The 22,026-nt window shown below is 37.0% G+C and overlaps 1 protein-coding gene across 12 annotated transcripts; it reads left to right on the forward strand.

Annotated features, from left to right (window-relative positions):
• Positions 1–37: 37 nt before the first annotated feature.
• Positions 38–20,743, forward strand: LOC122350540 (dematin-like). Of its 12 annotated transcripts, none has more exons than XM_043247109.1 (17): positions 38–193; positions 11,222–11,281; positions 13,515–13,562; positions 13,695–13,772; positions 13,962–14,090; positions 14,421–14,465; positions 15,335–15,479; positions 15,557–15,601; positions 15,700–15,849; positions 16,746–16,882; positions 17,875–17,992; positions 18,460–18,509; positions 18,577–18,646; positions 19,528–19,535; positions 19,738–19,803; positions 19,894–19,974; positions 20,070–20,743. In XM_043247109.1, the coding sequence occupies exons 3-17, from the start codon at positions 13,548–13,550 to the stop codon at positions 20,181–20,183; spliced, it is 1,251 nt and encodes a 416-aa protein (XP_043103044.1). In that variant the 5' UTR covers positions 38–193; positions 11,222–11,281; positions 13,515–13,547; the 3' UTR covers positions 20,184–20,743. The 12 variants fall into 12 exon arrangements, with proteins under 12 accessions (XP_043103044.1, XP_043103045.1, XP_043103039.1 ...); XM_043247104.1 differs by having other exon boundaries at positions 39–193; positions 13,692–13,772; XM_043247115.1 differs by having other exon boundaries at positions 40–193; positions 13,692–13,772; positions 18,598–18,646.
• The last annotated feature ends 1,283 nt before the right edge of the window (positions 20,744–22,026 follow it).

Below are 22,026 nucleotides of genomic sequence, written 5' to 3' on the forward strand. Positions count from 1 at the left end.
AGTCACGACAGATAAATGTTTGTGGCTGGTGTTTGGCAAGCAGACCGAGCGAACACGGGGCGCGCGCTGAGGCTGCTCTGCCGGCTGCGAGCTAGAAAGTCGTCTTTTATTATTTTTAAGCGGCAGGAGGATTATATCTCAGGGAGGAGTGCGGGTGGAGGCTGTGTGTTTTGGGCTCGCATTTGCCGGAGAGGTAAGTTTCTACTTCACGCGCGGCGTCTGCTTGAACGGATTCGAGCGAAATTATTTGCGCGAGAAACGCGACCGCGCGTCCGCGGCACGCCGCGTAAGGTAATGTTAAAGTGATGGGGGCAAGCGCGTTTTATGGCGTAAGGTAATGTGCCTTGCTCTTTGTGGAGCTGAAATCACAAATCGCCACAGGATGGATGTAGTCGGCGAGATTATGGCTGTGGATGATGCGACGCTTTTACATAACACAAGGCGAGAGAACCGGAGAACAGGTGCCTATGGCAAGCCGTTTCTACACTTAATAGCGTCTGTTTCGTATGCGACTTGCATGTTACTAGTAAATAATAATAAAGAAACTACAATCTGTTTCACTTTCACCAGCTGTCGACTAAAACTAGATTGTCTGCTAGTCGTTGTCCCTGGAACTGGTGATAAATTGCACATGCAATTTAGCAAAGATAGAAATGACTAGCATGTATTTTAGTTGTCGCTGGTGACCATATCAGTTTTATTCAATAGTGGCTAACTGCCCCAATGTTTGCTAGTAGTGTCTATTCTAGATTGACTTTATAAGCACTTGATAGGCTTCCCATCCTGTTTATTAGATACTAGTCTACCTGGACTGGCCTCTGATTGGTTTGGCAATGGGAATCATGACAGATGTCCAGATACTGGATATGTTTTTGACACCACGTTTGGAAGTGGCTCAGAAGGATGCAAAAAATAGATCTATTTTGTATAGATCTATTTTTTAGATGAAATAGATAATAGATAAATTTTGTATTTGCATGTGTGCAACAATATCTGATGAGTGTTATATGAGTAAAAAAAAAAATATATATATATATATATATATATATATATATATATATATATATATATATATATATATATTGTGCCATTGTGACAGTATTATTATTAATAACAATAGAAATGTGCAGTAGTAATATGTACTAATGCCTATTCAATCACTTATGAAAAACTGGGATAGATACTACTAATTATCTGAATAGTTTAAAACAAAAAAAGAGTACTACCTAATAAATGACAATTATTATCAAAACTAAACACTACAAATTAATATTTAAAGTCAATATTCGTTCACTGAACCAGTAATTGTAAAACAACAAAGCATATGAAAATAGTATCTATGTAAATATATGTAGTAGTAACATAATAGTAAAGCGATAACTGACAAAAATGGAAAAAGTTTTGTCTGAAGTATAAATAAAACCATTCTACATGCTTCTCTTTGATAAGAGTGAATATGTTTTGTATACGGTTCATTCATAAGTTCTGTCATACTGTATAACGTGGATGAGGCAGATCCTACAGGCTATCGCTTGCAGTCTTAAGCTGTAGCTTTGCTTTAAGTGTTTCGCCTGAAATGTCCGAGGAATATACAGCGAGTTAATTACTGAGACCATTAATTCCCCGATCGTGAGAGATCTTAATTATCAGTAGCTGATGTGCAATAAACCCTCTTTGTGTTTCTGAATCCAATTAACCGGTGGCCATTAATATTAACAACTGCTCAAAGCCTGCCGGAGCTCATGAGCGGACATCTGCTTGAGCAGTTCGATCAATTATCTATTTATATGTAACTTCAAACCAAACGCCCACATTCCATGCTGTCCCTTTAAGCATTATGTAATGCACCTGACGTCCGTATACAGTACCTTCGAGAGGATGAAGGTATGTGGCCGATATAATTGAGATCTGTGGATCAATTGACCACATGTAGCAGGCCATCTGCTTGCTCAAAAGCAGCCATCTGCTGTGATGACTCATCAGCCAGCGTCTTACTGCTTATTAAAGACGTCTCTGAAACCCACTATCAATCACAGACAATAAGCCCTTTACGTACTGTGAAAGCCGATTTTGGTAGGTGTTAAAAACAGGCTGTTCTTATATTAAAAAAATGCATATTCTCGTGTCCGCGAGTTAGACTCTGCAGGGCCACGTTTTTGTCAAAACAAGGACCAGCGGCGCATGGCAACAGGTTGTCGTGACGGTGGTCAACTTTATTCTTATGCACGAACACAACCTCAGTCTGGGATCGGGACGTTGCGTGGATGTGTGTTTAGTGAAAACAGCGTCCGGGTGAAGTCTGAGATTTGTTTGAAGAGCGTGAGCCCGCTTGACAAGTTCATTCGCCGGATGGATTTGATTTCAGCCTTAGGACGGAATAAAGCAAAGATTCATGTTTGAGTTCTTTGTACTCGCGCTTCAAGCTTCTTAACCAGGGAGGGATTACATGGGACCCTTCTATAGGATTTTTAATTAAAATGTGACCCACCCCTTTGCAATATGATAGACCCGTGCGAGGGTGAATGGATAGGAATAGGAGAACGAGGGTATGGATGTGAGAAGGCGAAATATTGCGTAGTAAATTTTTCCATTCATATTAGATTTCAGTTACTGTACTTACAAGCATTGATTTGAGCTTGTATTGACTGAACCACGGGCCGCCTGATTCGGCTTTGATTGAGCGTTGGTAAAGAGTGTCGAGCTTTAGCTTGGTGTAATGGCTCGAGATCGATCTCCGAGGAAGGGGAAGGTGGTTAAATCAGATCATTTGTTTAAAATTTATTTATATAAAAACCTGTATGACTTCCTGACGTGGAATTATAAAAATATAATGTTGGTGCAGTGGATTCAGTGGGTCCTTGTATTGTTTTGGCCTCATTGTATGTGCATAAATCATTAATGTTTTTCATATTCACCCAGAAATGAGACTCAAGTATTTTACACGGTTGCCAAGTAGTTTTTTCCCCGCTATATATTTTTTTGAACACTTGGAATGCAGCCTTTTACAATCATACACAATTCACAAACAAAACCGACCAAAAATAAAACGAAAGCACAACGACACGCAACAAAAATGTCCCACCTGTTTTATCACCCGGTAGTCTTTTCATAAGCATCTTTTATAATCTTACTAAATTCAAAACAAAACAAATCTCCTTTGAGAAGTTTAATAGTTACGGAATTGGAGCTGCGTTCTTTAAATAGATTAATTCTTCATCCACTACATTCAAATCTTTGATATCGTTTACAAATGGTCTCCATATTGTTTCAAATATGTGCTGTTTAGCATTCAAAATGTAAGTTATCTTTTCTAATAGAACGTTTGAACGTTTGTCTTATGCTGCCATAAGCATTTTTTTTGTAAAAACTACAGATTTTTTTGTAAAAACTACAGTAACATTTTTTTTACAGTATTAAACACGATTTTACTGTAAAGTCATATTAGATCTATAACAGTTTTTCAATGTATACAGTAAGAAAAGTCTTTTTTTTTTTACAGTGAAGTTTACGGTGACATTCTACTTCCAAATCACATCTTAATCAGTCTGTTATTTGCCATTTCTTTGTAATTATCTGTGAAATTTATTAGCAGCGGGTGAAGATTGTTTCACTAAATCCTGCACCGATTTTAATTTTTTTATTGATTTTTTTGGCACATCAGCCACCGCGAATTCTCTTTGCACAACATCAGACTACAAATATTACGACAAATCAAGACACTGTGCACGCTTACAGATCATTTATATGCTATACAAACATATTTGTATGCAGTTACAGACAGGTTTTGGGGAAAGAGAGGGTTTTGTTGATAATACGTTTTTGTCTCCAAAAACATGCAGGTGAAAAAATGCATAGGGCCTATGTCGTACAGGTGAAAGGTCACAGGAGAGCACTCGCCACGGGTAGATTAAAGCTACACATCTGTGCTTGCAAACTTAACCTGCTCTGTTTAGAGGATTTTTTCCACCAGCGGGTCGTGAGTTTTCATATAAAGTTAAGATCAAGGTAAACGTATGTGGCATTTGTTCTTTCTATGAAACTGGCTTGAAGCGTGTCTCCTGACTGTGTGTGCGAGAGGGAGAGCAGGTCACACTGCACCCTCACTTATCTCTCGCAGCAGCTTGCCGGTCATATGTTTTTGCTGAACTGAGATAAGTATGTTTCCCTCTGAGACGAGACACAAGGATCTGTTTTGGGGGATGGACTGACTGTGACAGACAGCAAATAAAGACAAACACGTTACGAAACCTCGTGCGAAAGCAGGATTTATTGTATAACTTCCAGAAAGCTCAACTAGTCTAGCTTGTCTGAGTTTGGGCTTAAAATATTTAACGTAATTTAATAAATATTAGCTAATATTCCCAGGTGAAAAACAAGTACACTTCCATAATGTACTTAAAGTGCACTTATTTTGTACTAAAAATGATTATTTTGTCCTTTTTAAGATAAACTTAAGTGCGCTCAATTCGTGCTATTTTGATACGCTATGAATATGAACTAAAATAAATCTTCGTATTTAAAAAATGTATTTAGTTACTACTTGTAGCATCCATTTTTTTAAAAAGTGCATATAGTGCATTTTTCTTTTAAAAACTTTTGGTCGAGCTATTCTTTTAAACTTTGTTAAACCAGTAGGTGGCGACCAGTTACTGTCTTATGAATGAGTCATTGAATTAGTCACTCAACCCGTTCATTCGAAAAATGCACTATTTATTCATTATTTAAAAAATTGCTCTACCATACAGTTTGCATTTTACAAAAATAAAAAAGGGACCATTCACACAGAATGCTTTTTTGTATTTCACTGTGCTGATTTTCTATTGCTTTATTTTTGCAAACAGGTTTAATCAGACACTTTTTGCCATGTTTTTCATACAGGACACCTGTTTTTAACATGCAAATGCTCAAGTTAAAACCGTTTAAAAAATTTATTTTTTGCATTCCACTGACTAGCGATGTCTAATGTTTTTTTAAAAACATTTAGTCTAAATGGTATAGCAACTGCACAGCATATGTAAACCATCTGAAGCGCAGATATGCTCTTAAACAAGGCTCTTTCTATGCGGTATTTATATCCTTGGTATCCTGTGGTGCTGTTGGCCCAGAGGTCTGTAATGTGTTGCAGTGTTTTATGCCCCGTCCTGCTGCCAGTACAGCGTCCTAACACAATAAAGCCAAAATGGATGCTTCCATAAACATCCATCAGTGGGGCCATTAGCTTTCAAATCTGCACTCATGTTTCAGTTTTGTCTCATAAAAATTCGAGCAAAAAAACGCCCACATACCAACATTGCTGACAACACACTTAAAAGCAGCTGTACTCGAAATGAATATAATATCTAAATAGGTTTTCACACACGTATACACAATAACAACACGCTCATGAACACATGGATTCAAACACCCAGGCATCATCTAATAAATCTATGCAGAGTGCCGCCCATGGGCAACAGCACAATGGCTGGACTCAAAACACTTAATCCCTCACATTATGTGTGTGTGTGTGTGTGTGCCAGAGAGAGATGGCTTGCGCTTCACAAAACCAGGCCCACACGCATGCACCAGCCTGCTGTCCGCAATAACATTAATTGTTATGAGGACATTCAAAGCCTGGTCATCTACCTACCGCTGAAAGAAGAGCATTGCTTACGGTTGTATTAAAAGCATGCTTTATAAGTCTCTGCGGGCATTTTATAACAACAAAATATTAAAAAATGACATAAGAATTAGTTTGTGAAGTGATGCATGAATTTAAAATAATAATAAAATTTAAAATAAATAGTTGATATTAAAATTCTATATTTCACATAAAACAATCTAATTAAACATCACAGCATTAAAGTATTTAATTATGTGAGTATTTGCATTTTTTAGTAATAATTAAGCTATTAGTGCCATTAAAAAGGAAATTAGTGCGCACCATGTGTTTTTAATTATTTTATAGCCAATAATGTATAAATGGTTGACACTGAAATTGTATACTGTTTTTTCTAAATAAATGAAAAATAAAACACTAAAGCCTGTTAGTGTGTAATTTACAGTTGACCCAGAAAACCCTGCGTGTTGAAGTGCTAATAATGAAATAGCAATGCCCTGAGCACCACCAAAAGCACTTTGGTGGCATGTTTCGTACGGGCAGCCACTCATTTTTTAGGAAATGTGAAAATCTAGTCGAAAAGTTAGCAGCGCGATAGGCTCCAGTTTCTCAGAGTTTCTCGGTGACAGTAATCACAGATTATCACCGATGATATCCTATCAATGACTGATTCTGAGCTTTCTCTGTAAAAAAATTCCACTTCTGTGCACAGACCTCTGCCTTGACGTGAAAGTGTTTGTGCATCCATGTGCATGTCCTATATATGTGTCTGATTTCCCTCGAGGATTCTGACATGTCTGGACCCCTCTTCCCTCTGCTCACATACGACAAGCATGAAGCCCACCACATCATTAATGTGTTGATGGATAAAAATAAAAGTTCCTCATGCCCATGTCTTGATAATTGCCATTAATTGCAGTCTATGGAGGTTTAATGTTCTTAGAAAGAGCTATCTGTTAACATTTCTATTCATCTCAGTGGCACTTCTTTAACTTCCAAATTAATGGAAAAAACTATATGGATGAAAGTATTAGGACACGCCATTTAATTATATTGATTGCAATAATTAAGAGGTGTGTACTTTCATCCATATTGGGTATTTTCTATGAAGCCTGTATTTATAACACATTATAATGGCATCATTAAGGCAGAGTAATGGATGCATTATGCATTATGAATAACTTTATAAAATGCTGTATCATCTTATGAATATTCATAAGAACTGTTTTAAGGTGTTACCTATTTGTGGTTATAGCTTTTAAGAGTATGATCATTTATAATACAATGCACACAATTCATCCACTCAAGTTACAAAGGACAGTTCAAATGCATTATAAGTCTCATAAAATGGCGAGCCATAATATAACACATTTGCTACAGTTGATAACATTACAGTATTAGTAGAGTGTCTGCTAAATATAGCCTACACTTTATTCGACAGACACACTGAAGATAGGGTACTTCAAGTGTGTGAACATTATACCTACCCTACCTAAGTCTACTAATACTCTCGTGTTTGTATAATACTGCAGTTTTTTTATTATAACTTCATGCTTCCCATTGCCTAGCTCTGCAGCCTCCATGTGCAAACATTTGAGCAAAAAGTGAGTCACAAAGAGCTTAGTGAATTCAGGCATGGCACTGTAAAAGGATGCTACCTTTGTGGAGTAACTCAAACACAAAGCAGAAAACCGTGTAAAGTCACAGAATGGGGTTACTGAGATTTTGGCCCAGCGCACAAAGCAAGGATCTTGACTGAGGAACTTGACTGGCCCACACAGAGCCCTGCTCTCAACTCCATCAAACACCTTTGGGATGAACAGGAATAGAGACAGTGGCTGACTCATAAATGCCCTGCTGGATAAATGGGCAAAAATTCCCACAGAAAATTGGAAGCTGCAAATAGGGATATAACTTTATATTAATGTAAATGTATTAGAATGCAATCTAATTATAGTCACTGATGGTGTAACGGTCAAGTGTCCCAATACCTTTGTCCATAGAGTGTACTTCTGAAGCCATGATGATGGAAAACTGTAGAAACTTTGAAAAGACATTAATACCGTGCTCATTTGAATTAATTATGACAAAAAAAAAAATCTGAAAAGAAATCCTTGCATCACAGGAATAAACATTTTAAAACGTATTACTTTAGAAAACAGTATAAAAGTAAAAACCACTTTTGCTTTACGTTTGAAAAACCAACTGGATTTAAAAAGTATTGCAAAAAACTTAGACTTGAACAATACTGTAGTTGATCATACGATAATAGATCAGTGTGAAACAAGTCAAGCAAGGCATTGTCAGAAAACAGAAAAAAATACAGTTATTATATAATATGCCACTGTATTGGGATGTGTTTTGTTCTGGAAATTTGGCTTTATACTTTAAACTTTACTTTTTTTTCCTAGTAATTTTTTCATCAGTGCTTGGTGTAAAACAATTATGGTAATTTTACAAAATGCAATTTTTCCTCCAGCTGAGATCAATTTGACTTTGACTCTGTGTCACACCAGGATCAAAGCAGCTTACAAAGAAAGCAGCTCTCCCCCCCGCTAACCGCACAAAATCTTCAGCGCTCGTCCACATCACCGTCTGTTAATGACCGCAAGATTGCTATTCGAGATGGCATTAAGTTTACAAAAAAAAAATTGGGGTAATAATTTTAGGGTGGGACTAATTTTGAGTAAAGTGGCCCAAGATATTATTTCTAATTTGGCCCTGGGTTACATCAGCATAAAAGTCATTTCTGAGGTGGAGAAAGTCTCATTTTAATAAAAATATATGAAAACAAACATTTCATGAAAGCCAACATCCCATTTCCCAAACTTTCCCCATTTTTTCCCCAGTGTCAATAAAAGCATGCGTGTCTGTGTAGAGAGGGACTAGATTGGGTTTGTTCAGATGCGTGGAGCGCGAAGTCTCGTTTGCCATAGCAACGGATCCGATGTTACATAATGCAGTAGGAATAGGAAGAGGGCGAGAGGTCTGGCTGGCTTAATGTGGGAGATGCAGCAGGATATTTTTAGGATTCTCGTGTTCTTCCTCCTCTCTTGTACTGCGAGTGATGTGGGCAGGATGAGGATGAGGACGGTGCACCGTGTGTTTGTACAGTGTTCATCCGTTTTCGGCCGACTGTTGACTTGTACGTTGCCGTGTTAAATATGACACCATATGAGCATAAAGATAAGCACATCTCGCTCATGATTCATCATCTATGCAACGGCCTCTGAACGTCGGTGACTCACTGCCTTATACTGGTACAGTGAAACACCAGCCACGTAAAGTAAATACATTATATTACACAGACAAGCGTGTTGTGTTCCCCTATAGGTTTTAGCTGATATTGAAGTTTTTGTAATTTATCATTATGCTGTGTGTTTAATTGTGATCCTCATTTCCATTTTTAACACTTAATTTTAATATAATCTTAAATAAAACACATGGTAAATGTGATCTTTAGCAAAGCTTAATTATTATTATTTTAGATCGACTATAATAGTGTGCCTAATTATACATGTCTGAAAGTGAAAGCTATTATTTTTATTTTTTATTTATTTTAAAAAATGACATTTATCTTTTATGGTAGTGCTAGCACACACACAAAATATGGCCTTAAATATGGCTATGTACTGTAGATGTACGTCCCTGGCATTATTTTAAAAGCGTCAAAAGTCTGAAAGATGGCATATGTAAAAATCTATTTCGTTTTATTAATTTATTTTAATATCTTTTAAATTTACATTTTAGTCATTTAGCGGACGCTATTATCCAAAGCGACTTACAAACGAAGACAATAGAAGCAATCAAAATCAACAAAAGACCTACAGCGTGCAAGCATAAATAGAATAAATATGTTTATGCTCGATAGAGGCTCAAGGGTTTTATACAGTAAATAGCAGCCAGTAAAGAAAATATCGAAAACATTTTGCTCCGTGAGTCAAACGAACAGCTGAACTGCACCGGTCTTGGAAAGCATCCCTCATCCGTCTTAGATGTTGTCTGCTGTTTTCTCTCCAGAGACCAGACTTGATTTTCCACTAGATAGGAGAGCACAGGGACAATCTAGCTATAAATAATCTGGGAGAATAGCTGCTCTTTGAACAAAAGCCATGATAGGTCTGTTCATCCATCTGTGCTGGAGGACACGGAGGTTTTACAGAGATGTGAGATGTCAGACTGTGTTAGCTAAAATACAGAAGCACCACGCTAGAGTTTCTTACATAAGTCTTCTTTAAAGGTGAGTGTGATGACTAAGATGTTCCCGGGTGGATCTGCAGCGTCACTGAGATTGCGGTGCGTTTGCTTTGTGCTGTAATGAAAAACTCACGTGACTTGTTAGACTTCTCCTCATGTGGTTTCATGGGAAAAAAGCCGACTGAACCTCCCTGACTGGAACACACATCAGTAATGTTAAGGGTCTGCTGAAGTAGAAACGTTCTCCAAATAATGTAAGTTAGGGCTGTTTGAGTATGCCGAAAATCATTTTCATGATTATTTTTGCTCGATGCCGATATTTATCCATCAGTACTTGCTCACTTTTGACACCCACACTCTTCTTTTGAGCTGTGTTTAGATGAAAAATAAATAGAAAATGCAGGTAAAACTGACATAAAACAAATAGTCTGGGGCTAAATATTTTTTGCTCATTCTAGTGCAAGGCCAAAGTTCACGAGGCATGAATAATTGAGTGATTTTGACTTGTGTGAATTCAGAAGGATCAATAACTCAGAGACGCTGCCTGGAGAGAAAGCACTTTAGAGAGCACCATCATTCTGCTTCACATTCATTGGCTGCCAAAGAATGTCATGTATGCTTCGCCTAGTATTTACGGAGTACTAAAATAAAAGGCTTTTTCATTGCTTGTTTTGAATATTTGAAAAAACAGTTTACTCATAACAGAGTATGTACTCACCCTCAGACCATCCAAGATGAGTTTTATTCATGGGAACAGATTTGGAGAATTTAGCATTTTATTGCTTGCTCAATGGATCCTCTGCAGTGAATGGGTGCCGTCAGAATGAGAGTCCAAACAGCTGGCTGCAGTAAATCATAGTCCGTCATTAAGAATAAGAGTCGAATCTCTTCTGAATCAGGAGAGAAAAATGCACAGATCAAGCACTGTTTAAAAAAAGCGAAAAACTGTCCATAACAGTTTCGAACAAATATGCCGGATGATTGGTTGATTTTGAAATGTGAGTACAACGGAATGGATTTTGTTTTAACTGGATGAAGCGTTATTGGGGATTTTGGACTAGTATTTTGTTTGGAAGCGAAACAAATGTGTCCATGGAGGGTCAGATAGCTCTCTGATTTCATCAAAAATATCTTCAAAAAATAAAAATAGTTGTTGTAAGTATTATTAGGTGGATTATCGTATTTGTTTGGACTCTCATCCTGACGGCACCCATTCACTGCAGAGGATCTGTTGGTGAGCAAGTGATATAATGCTACACTTCACACAATCTTGTTGATTGAAGAAACCAAATCATCTTGGAAGGCCTGAGGGTGAGGGAAGTTTCTGGCTGAGTTACTCCTGCAGCACTGAATTCAGTTCACTGAACTGCTTGTCGCTGGCCTGTCATGTGGGGATGGGTAATGAAATCCGGTATTTGGGTGTTTCAGGAATGGTGCAGGGCGAGGAGGCCCTGTAGATGTGTGTCATGAAGTTTCTCACCGCCTGAGGTAAGAGTTCACTCTCCTGTCTTTCTCATTCAAAGTTGAAGTTATTTTTGCTTTAGATATTCCCCCCCTAAACCTTTCTGTGACTTACTTTCTTCTGTGGAAGGGAAAATAAGATATCTAACAAAATTAACTTTCCCCATTAACTTTCAGTGTAACTTTCAGTTTTTCAGAGAAGAAATAAAGCCATGATGGTGGACTTTTTTGAGTGAACTATACCTGTAAATAAAGAATTTTACAAATTTAAATTGATGGCAAACAATAAAATGAAGTTGATTTGTGTTGTTTTAGCTCGGTTTAATTAATGTTTTTAGTAATGGGATAGTGTATTAAAGTACTTTTAGTTCTGTACTTGTGCTTTTGTGCTATTATGCTAATTGCACAAATTTTTATAAGACTGTCAGGATTTGTACTTGCACTTGACATAGTTCCTGGTTAAATGGGGGAAGGGAGTCACAGTCGTCTGTCACGCTATCCGTCAGTGCTGACTGCAGGGATGTAATGTGTTTTATCATCCCTCTCCATCTCCATCACATCCCTCCCCCATCCTTCTCTTTCTCCATCCATCCGTCTCTCTTTATCCATCCTCTCTATCCATTTATCTGCCCTCCCCCCTGCTGTCTTGTCTTTCGCTATGTCTACATCAGAGTCTGTATCTCCTTCTCTTCTCACTCCCTTCCCAAAGTAAACATGGTTTGCTCTTCGTCGTGCATTCTCCGAAAACCGTATCGGTTAACCTCTTAAAGGAATAGTTCACCCAAAAATGAAAATGACCCCATATTTTACTCACCCCAAAGCCGTCCTAGGTTTAAATGACTTTCTTCTTTCCCACAAACAGTTTTTAGGAAACTTTTCATGGTTTTTCCAAGCTTGGTAATGCTTGTGGATAGCGGTAAATCGGATATATCCGTGGTGAAACTAACCTAGTACAGTGAGCAAGAATTTTCTCATTAATAATGCGGGCAGAGCCTTTTAGTAATGAACCGTCGCTCTGAGACCCTCAATGTTATTGCACCCATGCTTCAAAAACACAAATCAATCATGGCCTTTGTAATTCGAAAATCACACCAAAGCAATATTGCAATTCGTTCATAATGCTGGTATATCATGCTGCCCTAGACTGAACTGTGTTTGTGTGTGTGTGTGTGTGTGTCAGTGAAACACAAATTTAGCTGAAGGCTGATTTAGCTGATTTCCTGTGACCAAGAATTTGAAAAACCCTACTCTAAACAATATAAAGACATTTCTCTGGTCTTGAGAGGTTAAAGATATTCATAAATTGGTTTGAAGCAGATAGTTAGACGTCATAAGAGATTCTTAAGAGATGGTATTTTTGATATTCCTTTCCCATGAGTTTCTTTGACTATATATTGATATTGTTTTTTTTCCTTTGCCAAATCCTGAATGAGCCTAACCTGACACCTACCATACTGTACAACTGAGACCACTGATTAACCACAGAAATCCATTCAGTCCAGACCAAGGGGAGTGTTTGTGGGTTTATTTATGTGTAAGTGTGTGTTTGTATAATGCACAAAAATATCTGGAGCATATGGGAACCACTAAGATGGCTTGACAAGAGCTCTCTGAGCATATTTATCTGTATTTCTGATATGAACCCTCCAGGCTCTTCCTTTATTTTTCACAGTGTTTTTGTTGTACGGGCATGCTGTAGGGTTATTTTTCAAAGGAGTGGGAGATGTGTCCTTTTCAGCTGAATACAAAAACACACAGGATGCTAGAATGAAGCTTTTGTATGGAAGTCCATCAGAAAAGCCCAGAGAAACCCCATCATTGTGCTCATAGTCCACTGACTGCAGAGGTTTTAAGGTCCTTACACTGCTGACTTTCTGCACATTACCAAATTTCAACTTGTTTCAACTTGAAATAACTTGTTACCCCTCTGCCTAAAATTTTGTAGCTGATTCAATTTTTGTTACTTAATGTTAATTTAATGATATAATGATATAATGATAAAGTATTTTAGTTCACTATTATTTCAAGTTTCAACTTTTTTACAGTGAGTTACAAAGTTGGATATATTATATTATGTATATATAGAGATAAATATTCTAGTCGGTTGGATATATGTTATATATATTATATCCAACTTTGTCCACGTACATTCAGTACACCCAAAGTACTACATACTGTAATATATTGCAAATTACATATGCAAAATGTAACTATATTGTACCCCACCATTTAACATTAAAGTCTTTCTTCCTTTCCACAGTTACCTCGTAGGGAGCACCCCTTTTTATTCAAAATGATGATTCATAAGGTAATTAAAATCATATCGTACATACAAAGATTTCTTATTTGCAAATTAAAAATAGCATAATACATGATCATATAACGCTGAAAGTTTCAAGTGATGTTTGACCTTTGACCTTTGTGTGTCTGTGGACAGCAGTCGGCTCGTACCTCCCCGGGCAGTGTTTGCTCTCTACGTGGAGGAGGTGTTCCTGGATCCCCGGCGGTCACTATAGTGGTGTGTATAGCAGCGGTGCATGCTGGGATATGATTACCGCAGCAGATTGCACTTAACTAGATCCACATACATTGCTATACAGAATACAGTCAGTCCCATTACATTCAAGTACTAGAACTAGCTGTAAGAACCACAGTGTCTCAATATTGTAGCACCAATGTAATTATTTCATGTTTTGGATTAATACAGGCCAAAATGGACAATCAAGTGATTGGATATAAGGATCTAGCAGCTATACCTAAAGACAAGGCCATTCTGGATATAGAGAGGCCTGACCTGATGATGTATGAACCCCACTTCAGCTATTCACCGATGGAGGTAATATACAGCAAATATACTGTTCACAAGTTAAGGGTCAGTTAGATTTTTTTAGAAAAAGGATGCCTTAAATTCATTAAGTTTCTATGAATCAGAGAATCCTGAAAAACTGTATCACTGCACACACACACACACACACACACACACACACACACGCCATGTTAGCTCGGCTCTCCCACTGTAATTTGTTTTTTTGTTTCGCTGTAATGGAAGCTTTACGCTTCATTAGGTCTGTAAACCTGTCTGTGGAAATGTCTGGATATCTCACTTACTGCCAACAACTGACCTCCCTTTCTCTCTCTGACTGTCTCTCCCTTTTTCTTTCTCTAGAGGTCATTATCTCCTCGTTCAATCTCCCCTCCTCCATCTCCAGAGGTAAGTTGCATAGTGCATGTCTGTGAAAATCACAAATATGTCATATGCACTTTAATACGTACAGATTATATACATTTAGTGCTCACGAGTGCATCTGTTTGAATAAAAATGACAGTAAAAACTGTAATTTTTGTAAATGATTTTAATTAACGCTGTCAAACATTTAATCACGATTAATCACACTCAAAATAAACGTTTTTACAACACTTTAAAATAAAATGTTAGGGTTAACACTGCATCTTTCCGGTGGAAAAGTAGCGATTTATATATAGTTCATTTATAGTTATTTTTAAAGCTTCAAAGTATTGTCAAAAAATCTTCATTATTGTTTATTTAATGCTAACAAATAAGTTTTTGTTAAAAACAAACAAAACAAAAAAATGCTTATGATTTCTGCACAAGAGAGACTTGGTGTTGTTTCCAAATAAAAGGAAATATATTAGTATCTGTATCGGTATCAGTATATTAGCTGGAAAATATCAGCATATCGGGATATAGACAAAAATCTTGTGGATCTCTAGTAGAAACCATAATGCTTTGGTTTTAATAATGATTCTTTATTGAGCAGAAAGAAAATGATTTTTTTAGCAACATTAGTTGCAAAACAAAATGTTGTTTGACTTTTGATCAATTTAATGTGTCCTTGCTGAATAATCTGAATTATATATATATATATATATATATATATATATATATATATATATATATATATATATATATAAGATTATGTATAATAATTCCAAAATTAGAAAAATCTTATTAAGTCATAATCCACCAGAGGTTCAAGGACCCAACTATCTATTTTATAATATGCTCTAGAGCTTCTAGCGTGATCCTTAATCACACAGACCTTCTACGTGTAATTCCAGAACAGTCTATCAAAGGATGTCTATCAGAGGGATTGGTCAGAGCCCAAGTCGTCAGGCAGCTCGTCTCCAGCGTCCACACAGCTGAGTAAGAGCATCACCGTCAGCACAAAAGTCCTACACCAGCAGCAGCACTTCCACAGGCCAGGTTAGACATCACAGCGCCTCACGAACCTCAATCGACCCCAGACTCGTAAAACTAAACAAAACAACTTTTCCTCCTAGACAATGGAACCAACATATACAAGAAGCCACCGATATATAAACAAGGTATGAAACACCTGCTCTTGAGTTCACATCGGATTCAGTGTAAATGGTGTAGCTCCGGAGCATTCAGATTGCGTGTCTGTGTATCTGAATGGATGTAGATGTCTCAGCAGCCGTTCCACTCGGTAAACACATGGAGGATTTAATCATCGAGTCTTCAAAGTTTCCCGCCGCACAGCCTCCAGACCCCAACCAGCCTTCTAAGATAGAGACGGACTACTGGCCCTGCCCACCCTCGCTAGCTGTCATCGGTAATACACTCACACGCTATCAACACGATCACAACCTGTCTTCATGGAAATAATTCAAATGTACTTGCAGTCATGATCAAAAATATTGGCACCCTTGCTAAATTAATCTGCATTGTTAATCTTTTTATCTTTTATTTAAAAAAATCACACAAATAGAACCTTTCATTGGATAAAACACTAAATTGAGGGTAAATATGATTATGAAATAAATGTTTTATTCTGATGCACATTGGCCAAAGTTAACGGCAGCTTTTTGTTCAACACTTGCCTTTTTGTTCACACTGCCAGTTTAACGGCTCTAGATTTTCTCTTGTAATGTCTGATGAGGTTAGAGGAGACCTGACAAGAGATCCAGACCGTTCAGATTCCCAGCATGCTCTTCTTCTCTTCAGTTCGCCTCACTCATTTTCTGCAGGGTTCAGATCAGAGAACTGGGAAAGGCCAAGCAGAAGCTTGGTTTTGTGCTCAATGACACCGTTTTGTAACGTTTTATGTTATAATTATTGCCCTGAAGGTGAACATGGGAATTTTCTCTTAAAGCCACTTCACAGATTTGTGAAGCTCGGTTATCTATTGCTGCACATCAGAAATATATTCCCAGCTTTTTGGATGATTAAGAGAATTTGGGCTGTTTTCGCTTCTGTTTATATAATTGTGAAACATGAAATTTAAAACTGTGAATATGAATAGGTATACATTTCAGAGATATTTCTAGGGGTGCCAATAATTGTGTCCAACGTGTATTTCAGAAAAAACATTTATTTCATAATGATATCTCCTCGCATTTAAAATTCTTTTTATCCAATGAAAGGTTAAATTTGTTGATGCGGTGGATGTTCATCGAGTTGTCTTTTTGCTCTTTATCTCGTATCTCGTACTATGTGTTTGCATCACAGAGAAGGAGCGGAAGAAGAGCGTGGCGCCCAAGGAGGCCGAGGGAGAGGAGAGCGAGGAGGATGATAAGTATGATGACAGCGATCTGTCTGATGACATGTGGAGACTTCGGCAAATGCAGAAACAAGAGCTCAACAAGGTGTTTGTCCATCAAATTATCTTATTAAAAACTTCTTAATAAACTTATAGTGGCTCTTCAAGGGGTAATTGTGATGTGTCAAGAAGTTTCCTGAAGTTTTACAGTTAAACGTTTTTTTCATTCTCATATTATTGTTATTATTATTATTTAAAGAGATTAATCATATTAATCTGCAAGATTGCATTAAATTAATAAAACGTGACCGCTATGACATTTTTAGGCAAGAAATAGTTAAAATAATATAATAAAATAAATTTAATATCATTTAATGTAATTTTTTACTTTCACTTTATTTAATAATCCTGTAAAATGTTTCACGTTTTTCACCCAAAAATATAAAAAGAACTGTTTTTGATATCAATAAAATACTTTAATGCTGATAATGGTTTTAAATAAATTTGATAATAATATTTCTGATTATCAAAGCAGCATATTTTCATGATTTCTGAAGGATCATGTGACACCGAAGACACAAAAATTCAGCTTTGAAACCATCACAGGAATGAATTTGCCATTATAATTGTTTTATGATTACAACAGAAAGCTATTTTAAACTATTTGTACTGTGTTTTTTAATAATAAATAAATGCAGCCTCGGTGCATTTTCAAAAACATAACAATTCTTTTGAACCCTGGAAGTTTAAAGAGTAGTGTACATGCAGTTTCATGTCCAACTATTAATACGTTTTTTTATTTATTAGCTTTTTATATATTATGCGTTTTATTTCTCCCGTTCTGTTTTTTCTGTTTTGTAAACCGAGGCTAAAGGTTTATTGGGTCGGCTCTTATTTGTGAGATCCATTGTCTCGCTCGACCTTCAAGCGAAGGCCACAGCGGGTTTCAAATGAAGGACAAATCTGTAGGGATTCTTGCATTTCCTGTCGAAACAGGGAGCCGAGCTGATCAATTTGGTCTCTCGGCCTGGGTGTCATGTATCGGTGTCCACCTCACCCTTCATAGTCCCTCGCCTCTCATCCTCTCTCTCTTAACAGATTCAATCCAATCTAGGAAAACTGATACTAAAGGAGGAGATCGAAAGTTCGGCCCCCGTCCGAAGGAAAACACGGTCTCTGCCCGACAGGACACACATGCATCTGGGTACATTTCAAAGTGTGTGTGTGTGTGTGTGTGTGTGTGTGTGTGTGTGTGTGTGTGTGTGTGCTTGTCACTGTGTGGACAGAAAGATACTCAGAGATAAGCAGCATTACTGCCAGCAGCTGTAGTGTTCGCTGGACATCTGAGTCAGTCTTTCCACCTGCAGTCAGAGCTTATGCACGGCAGACTAATAATCTGAATCAGATTAGAGTTTATAGGTCTCTAGGGGAAAGGTCAGTGTCTAGAGAACTAAATTTGAACCGTTTTGATTATTGCATTGTACTGCGTATTGGGCCTCACTGAAAACGGATGATGTGATTGGAGTAAATCACCCTGTAGTTACGGTGGCCCCTTCTGGTTGAAGAGATGCACTGCACACACGTAATAGAAGACATGTCGGCTTCAGCATCGGGTTAAGATGATTATTTGAAGGCTGTATTTGTGTCAGTACGTTGACACGGTTCTTCTTTTCTTTTGCGCAGCCTCCAAATCCCCCTCGTTTCCTTCCTACACTAAGACTGGCCTGACTAGGGTGAGAAAATGAAAGCTGTTTTGGTACGTCAGCTTTGTGAGATCCATAATTAGACTGATTTAATTAGTCTGGTGTTTGTGTGCAACAGCTCCAGTCTGCAGAGTTCTCCTCTTCAAACAGTGATAAAGGGAGTCAAAGTAAGTGTGGAGATTATCACGTTTCTATTCTATTCTATTCTATTGGGTTCTGTTCTATTCAGTATTTTCCTTCAATTTTTGCACTTCAGAGTGGCAGTATTAATGCAGTTATAATTCTATTCTGTTCTTTTCTTTTCTAAAAAGTAGTGCAATTTTAGTTTCTTTTTTCGATTTAAGCTCCAGAATTAAGAGCACTGATCTCTATTCTGTTCTATTCTATTCTATTGTAATAGTGGATTAGTTTTTGGTATGTTTATTTTTAATTAGAGCAATTTATGTCAATATGTGTCATTCATTTTTATAAGAGCAAGTTAAGAGCACTGATCTTTATTCTATTCTATTCTATTCTATTCTATTCTATTCTATTCTATTAATAGTAGACTTATTATTTACACTTCAACCAGACAGCCAGTATTAAGTAGTTTTAATTCTATTCTAAAACAGTAATGTAGAGTACCGGTACCTACTGTAATTCTATTCTGTTCTATTCTACTTTTCTATTGTTCTTTTCTAAGTAGTAGGTCAGTTGTTTGTCATGGTTATTTTTAAACTTAATCATGGTAAATTACAGTATTACGAGCACTGATTTCTATTCTATTCTATTTTTTCACTACAGAGTGCCAGTATTATGTCACAATTACATTTTTACAGTATTTAGAGTACTGTATATTATAAAATATATCATTCATTAAGTCATATTTCTATTCTAAATAGTATTTAGAATACGTTTATTCACATTTTATTTAGAATGCTGAGAGCCATCATTATTTTGCATTGTGTCCTCACCTTTTAATGAATATAAATCAAAATGAATGAAATGTTTTATACCCCATGCTCACCGTTTTATTATTTGTGTCTCTCTCTCTTTCTTTTTCAAACAGATTTTCAGGTATGTAACAGTTCACGTTAAAATAAGTGTTTGTTTGTTTTTTTAAACACGTGAATGAATTAATTGTATTTTAGACCAACTTTTTTCAAACCCTTTAAGTAAGCAATACAGTACAAGCCATTCATAGGTTGATGTTTTTACATCTAGTTTTACAACGTTTACGATTAGATTGAATCAAATGGCGGTCTCCTCTCGTGTACAGAACGGAGATGCCCAGAGCAGAAGAATAGACCGAGGGAACTCACTCCCTAGTATGCTGGAACAAAAGGTGACATGATTAAGATTCTTGTGTTTGTTGCTAGTGTATATAAGCTCTGCTGAAAGTGACTGGTTTGTTAACCCACGTGATCTTTGGCAGATTTACCCGTATGAGATGCTCATGGTGACCCACAGAGGCAGAAGCAAACTCCCTCCCGGTGTAGACAGGACCAGACTGGAGGTAGACATCGCCTTTTCTCCTAGCTTTACCCTGTTGCACCGCCCGGCTGCGAAACACTGACCCCGTGACCTCTCTCTCTCTCTCTCTCTCTCCAGAGGCACCTGGCGCCCGAGGAATTCCAGAATGTCTTCGGCATGTCCATAGAGGAATTCGACCGGCTCTCCCTCTGGAAGCGGAACGACATGAAAAAGAAAGTCTCTCTCTTCTAGTAGTCAGAGAAACACGTTCTTCTACAAACACTGTCACTGTCAGTCCGCACTTCCGCTTGTAAGAACAGTACAGGCGGTACAAGTTAAGGAAAGATGAGGAATGTGAAATGAGGAATGTGATTACGGAGCCAGCAAAAAAAAAAATCAGTTATCCTTATCCTTCGATAAGCCCCGTATCTGATTGCAGCTAACAATCATATCCGAGTCTTTGATGTTGTCTCTTTTTCTAGTCGCAGCTACTATGTCAGGACTTCACCGAGGTTACCAGGTCCTCTTCTGTGTGTGCTTAGTAAAGCTATAATGATACGCACAGATAATAACGCTACAGATACACATATTTGAGCAGACCAAACCCCTGCAGAACAGTTCAGAGGACCAGCAGGAATCTGTGAGTTTAAGTCACTGCCACACTTTTAAGCCTTTTGCGTGCTAAGCATGAATTAACAAACCTTCGGAATATGGGTCAATGACTGTTTTGGTTTTGATTTAATAGTTTGTTAAAAAAAAGATTTAAAAGTGGAAAAAAGTGGAAGGAGTTTAATAAACCTCTTCCACGATGAGCGTGATTTTATTTTCTGAACCTAAACGCAGAAAAATTACTTGTTTTGAAATGAAGAAGAAAAAAGAATGAAATTCTTGAAAAGAAAAAAGTGGTGTGGCATAACCTTTCATTTTTATTCATTTATATAACTATATATATATATATATATATATATATATATATATATATATATATATATATATATTATGTATACATGTATATTTATATATATATATATATATATATACATATAATTTTTTTTTTTTTATTATTTATTTATTTATTTTTTACTTGTTGCAAAAACTAAATCATGAGGGTTCAGCCAACTTGAAAAAAAAAATGTGAATTTATATAATTAGGTTAATATAGTAAGTAGTGCTGTGAAGCGATTAATTGAGATTAATTGCATCCAAAATCAAAGTTTTTTTTCACCTAACATATGAGTGTGCTGTTTCTATTAATTACATACACATGAACGCACACACATGTATGTGCATATTTAAGAAAAAAGTGTTGTGTTTATGTAATCAACATATTTATATATAATTTCCTAAATATATACTGTATGTGTGTGTGTATTTACATATACATAATAAGTACACAGAGTACCCGCACATATATGTGAAGAAAAACGTTTGAATGCGATTAATCATTCGACAGCACTAATAATCACTGATTAGACACCTTTGCAGGTTGCAAAATCATAATTATGAATAATATTTCAATTAAAATTGTTTTAAAAAGCCGTATATGACCAGCACACGCCAATACAAAGAATACAAATCGCCGCGTGTTTGAAATTAAATTATTGCAGTTTTTAATGGTAGACAGTCTTATTTGTCATTGACCCATATTCGTAAAAGCAGCAATTAAGCAAATCAAGTAAAGCTGATAGTCTGGAATTAAGTACAATTTATACTAGAGGCTGAAGACGCACATGTTGCACACCCTCATTCCCTACACCTTGTCACCGATGCTCCCCGCGCAAGTACCAGCAACGGCTGATGATTCCCAGGGAGCGTTTGCTGTTCCAAAGAGAGCTACTGTACATTAGTGAGGGTTTGCTGAATATTGGATGTGAGACGTATGAACCCTGCATGGCAAATGCATCCCGCTTTTCTTCAGTGATGACGGATCGTGAATGGTGGGTGCGTGATCAATACTTCTCCTCTTCCGCAGGATGTATCGATCGAACAGTTTCGCTCGCCCCCTCTATACTATCGTCTTTTTCTCTCCCTCCTCCCCGTTTTGCTGCTATTGCCTTTTAAAGCACCTTTACTGTTTTGGTTCTATCCTGTTTTG

The sequence above is a fragment of the Puntigrus tetrazona genome, chromosome 8, assembly GCF_018831695.1.
Source record: "Puntigrus tetrazona isolate hp1 chromosome 8, ASM1883169v1, whole genome shotgun sequence".
Classification (NCBI taxonomy): domain Eukaryota; kingdom Metazoa; phylum Chordata; class Actinopteri; order Cypriniformes; family Cyprinidae; genus Puntigrus; species Puntigrus tetrazona.

What these genes read in the sequence shown, in the direction of transcription:
- LOC122350540 (XM_043247104.1), top strand. An exon ending in CCCCGGCGGTCACTATAGTG is followed by an intron (nt 13,773 to 13,961) that starts GTGTGTATAGCA and finishes GGATTAATACAG; the next exon opens with GCCAAAATGGACAATCAAGT. An exon ending in CTAGTATGCTGGAACAAAAG is followed by an intron (nt 19,804 to 19,893) that starts GTGACATGATTA and finishes GATCTTTGGCAG; the next exon opens with ATTTACCCGTATGAGATGCT.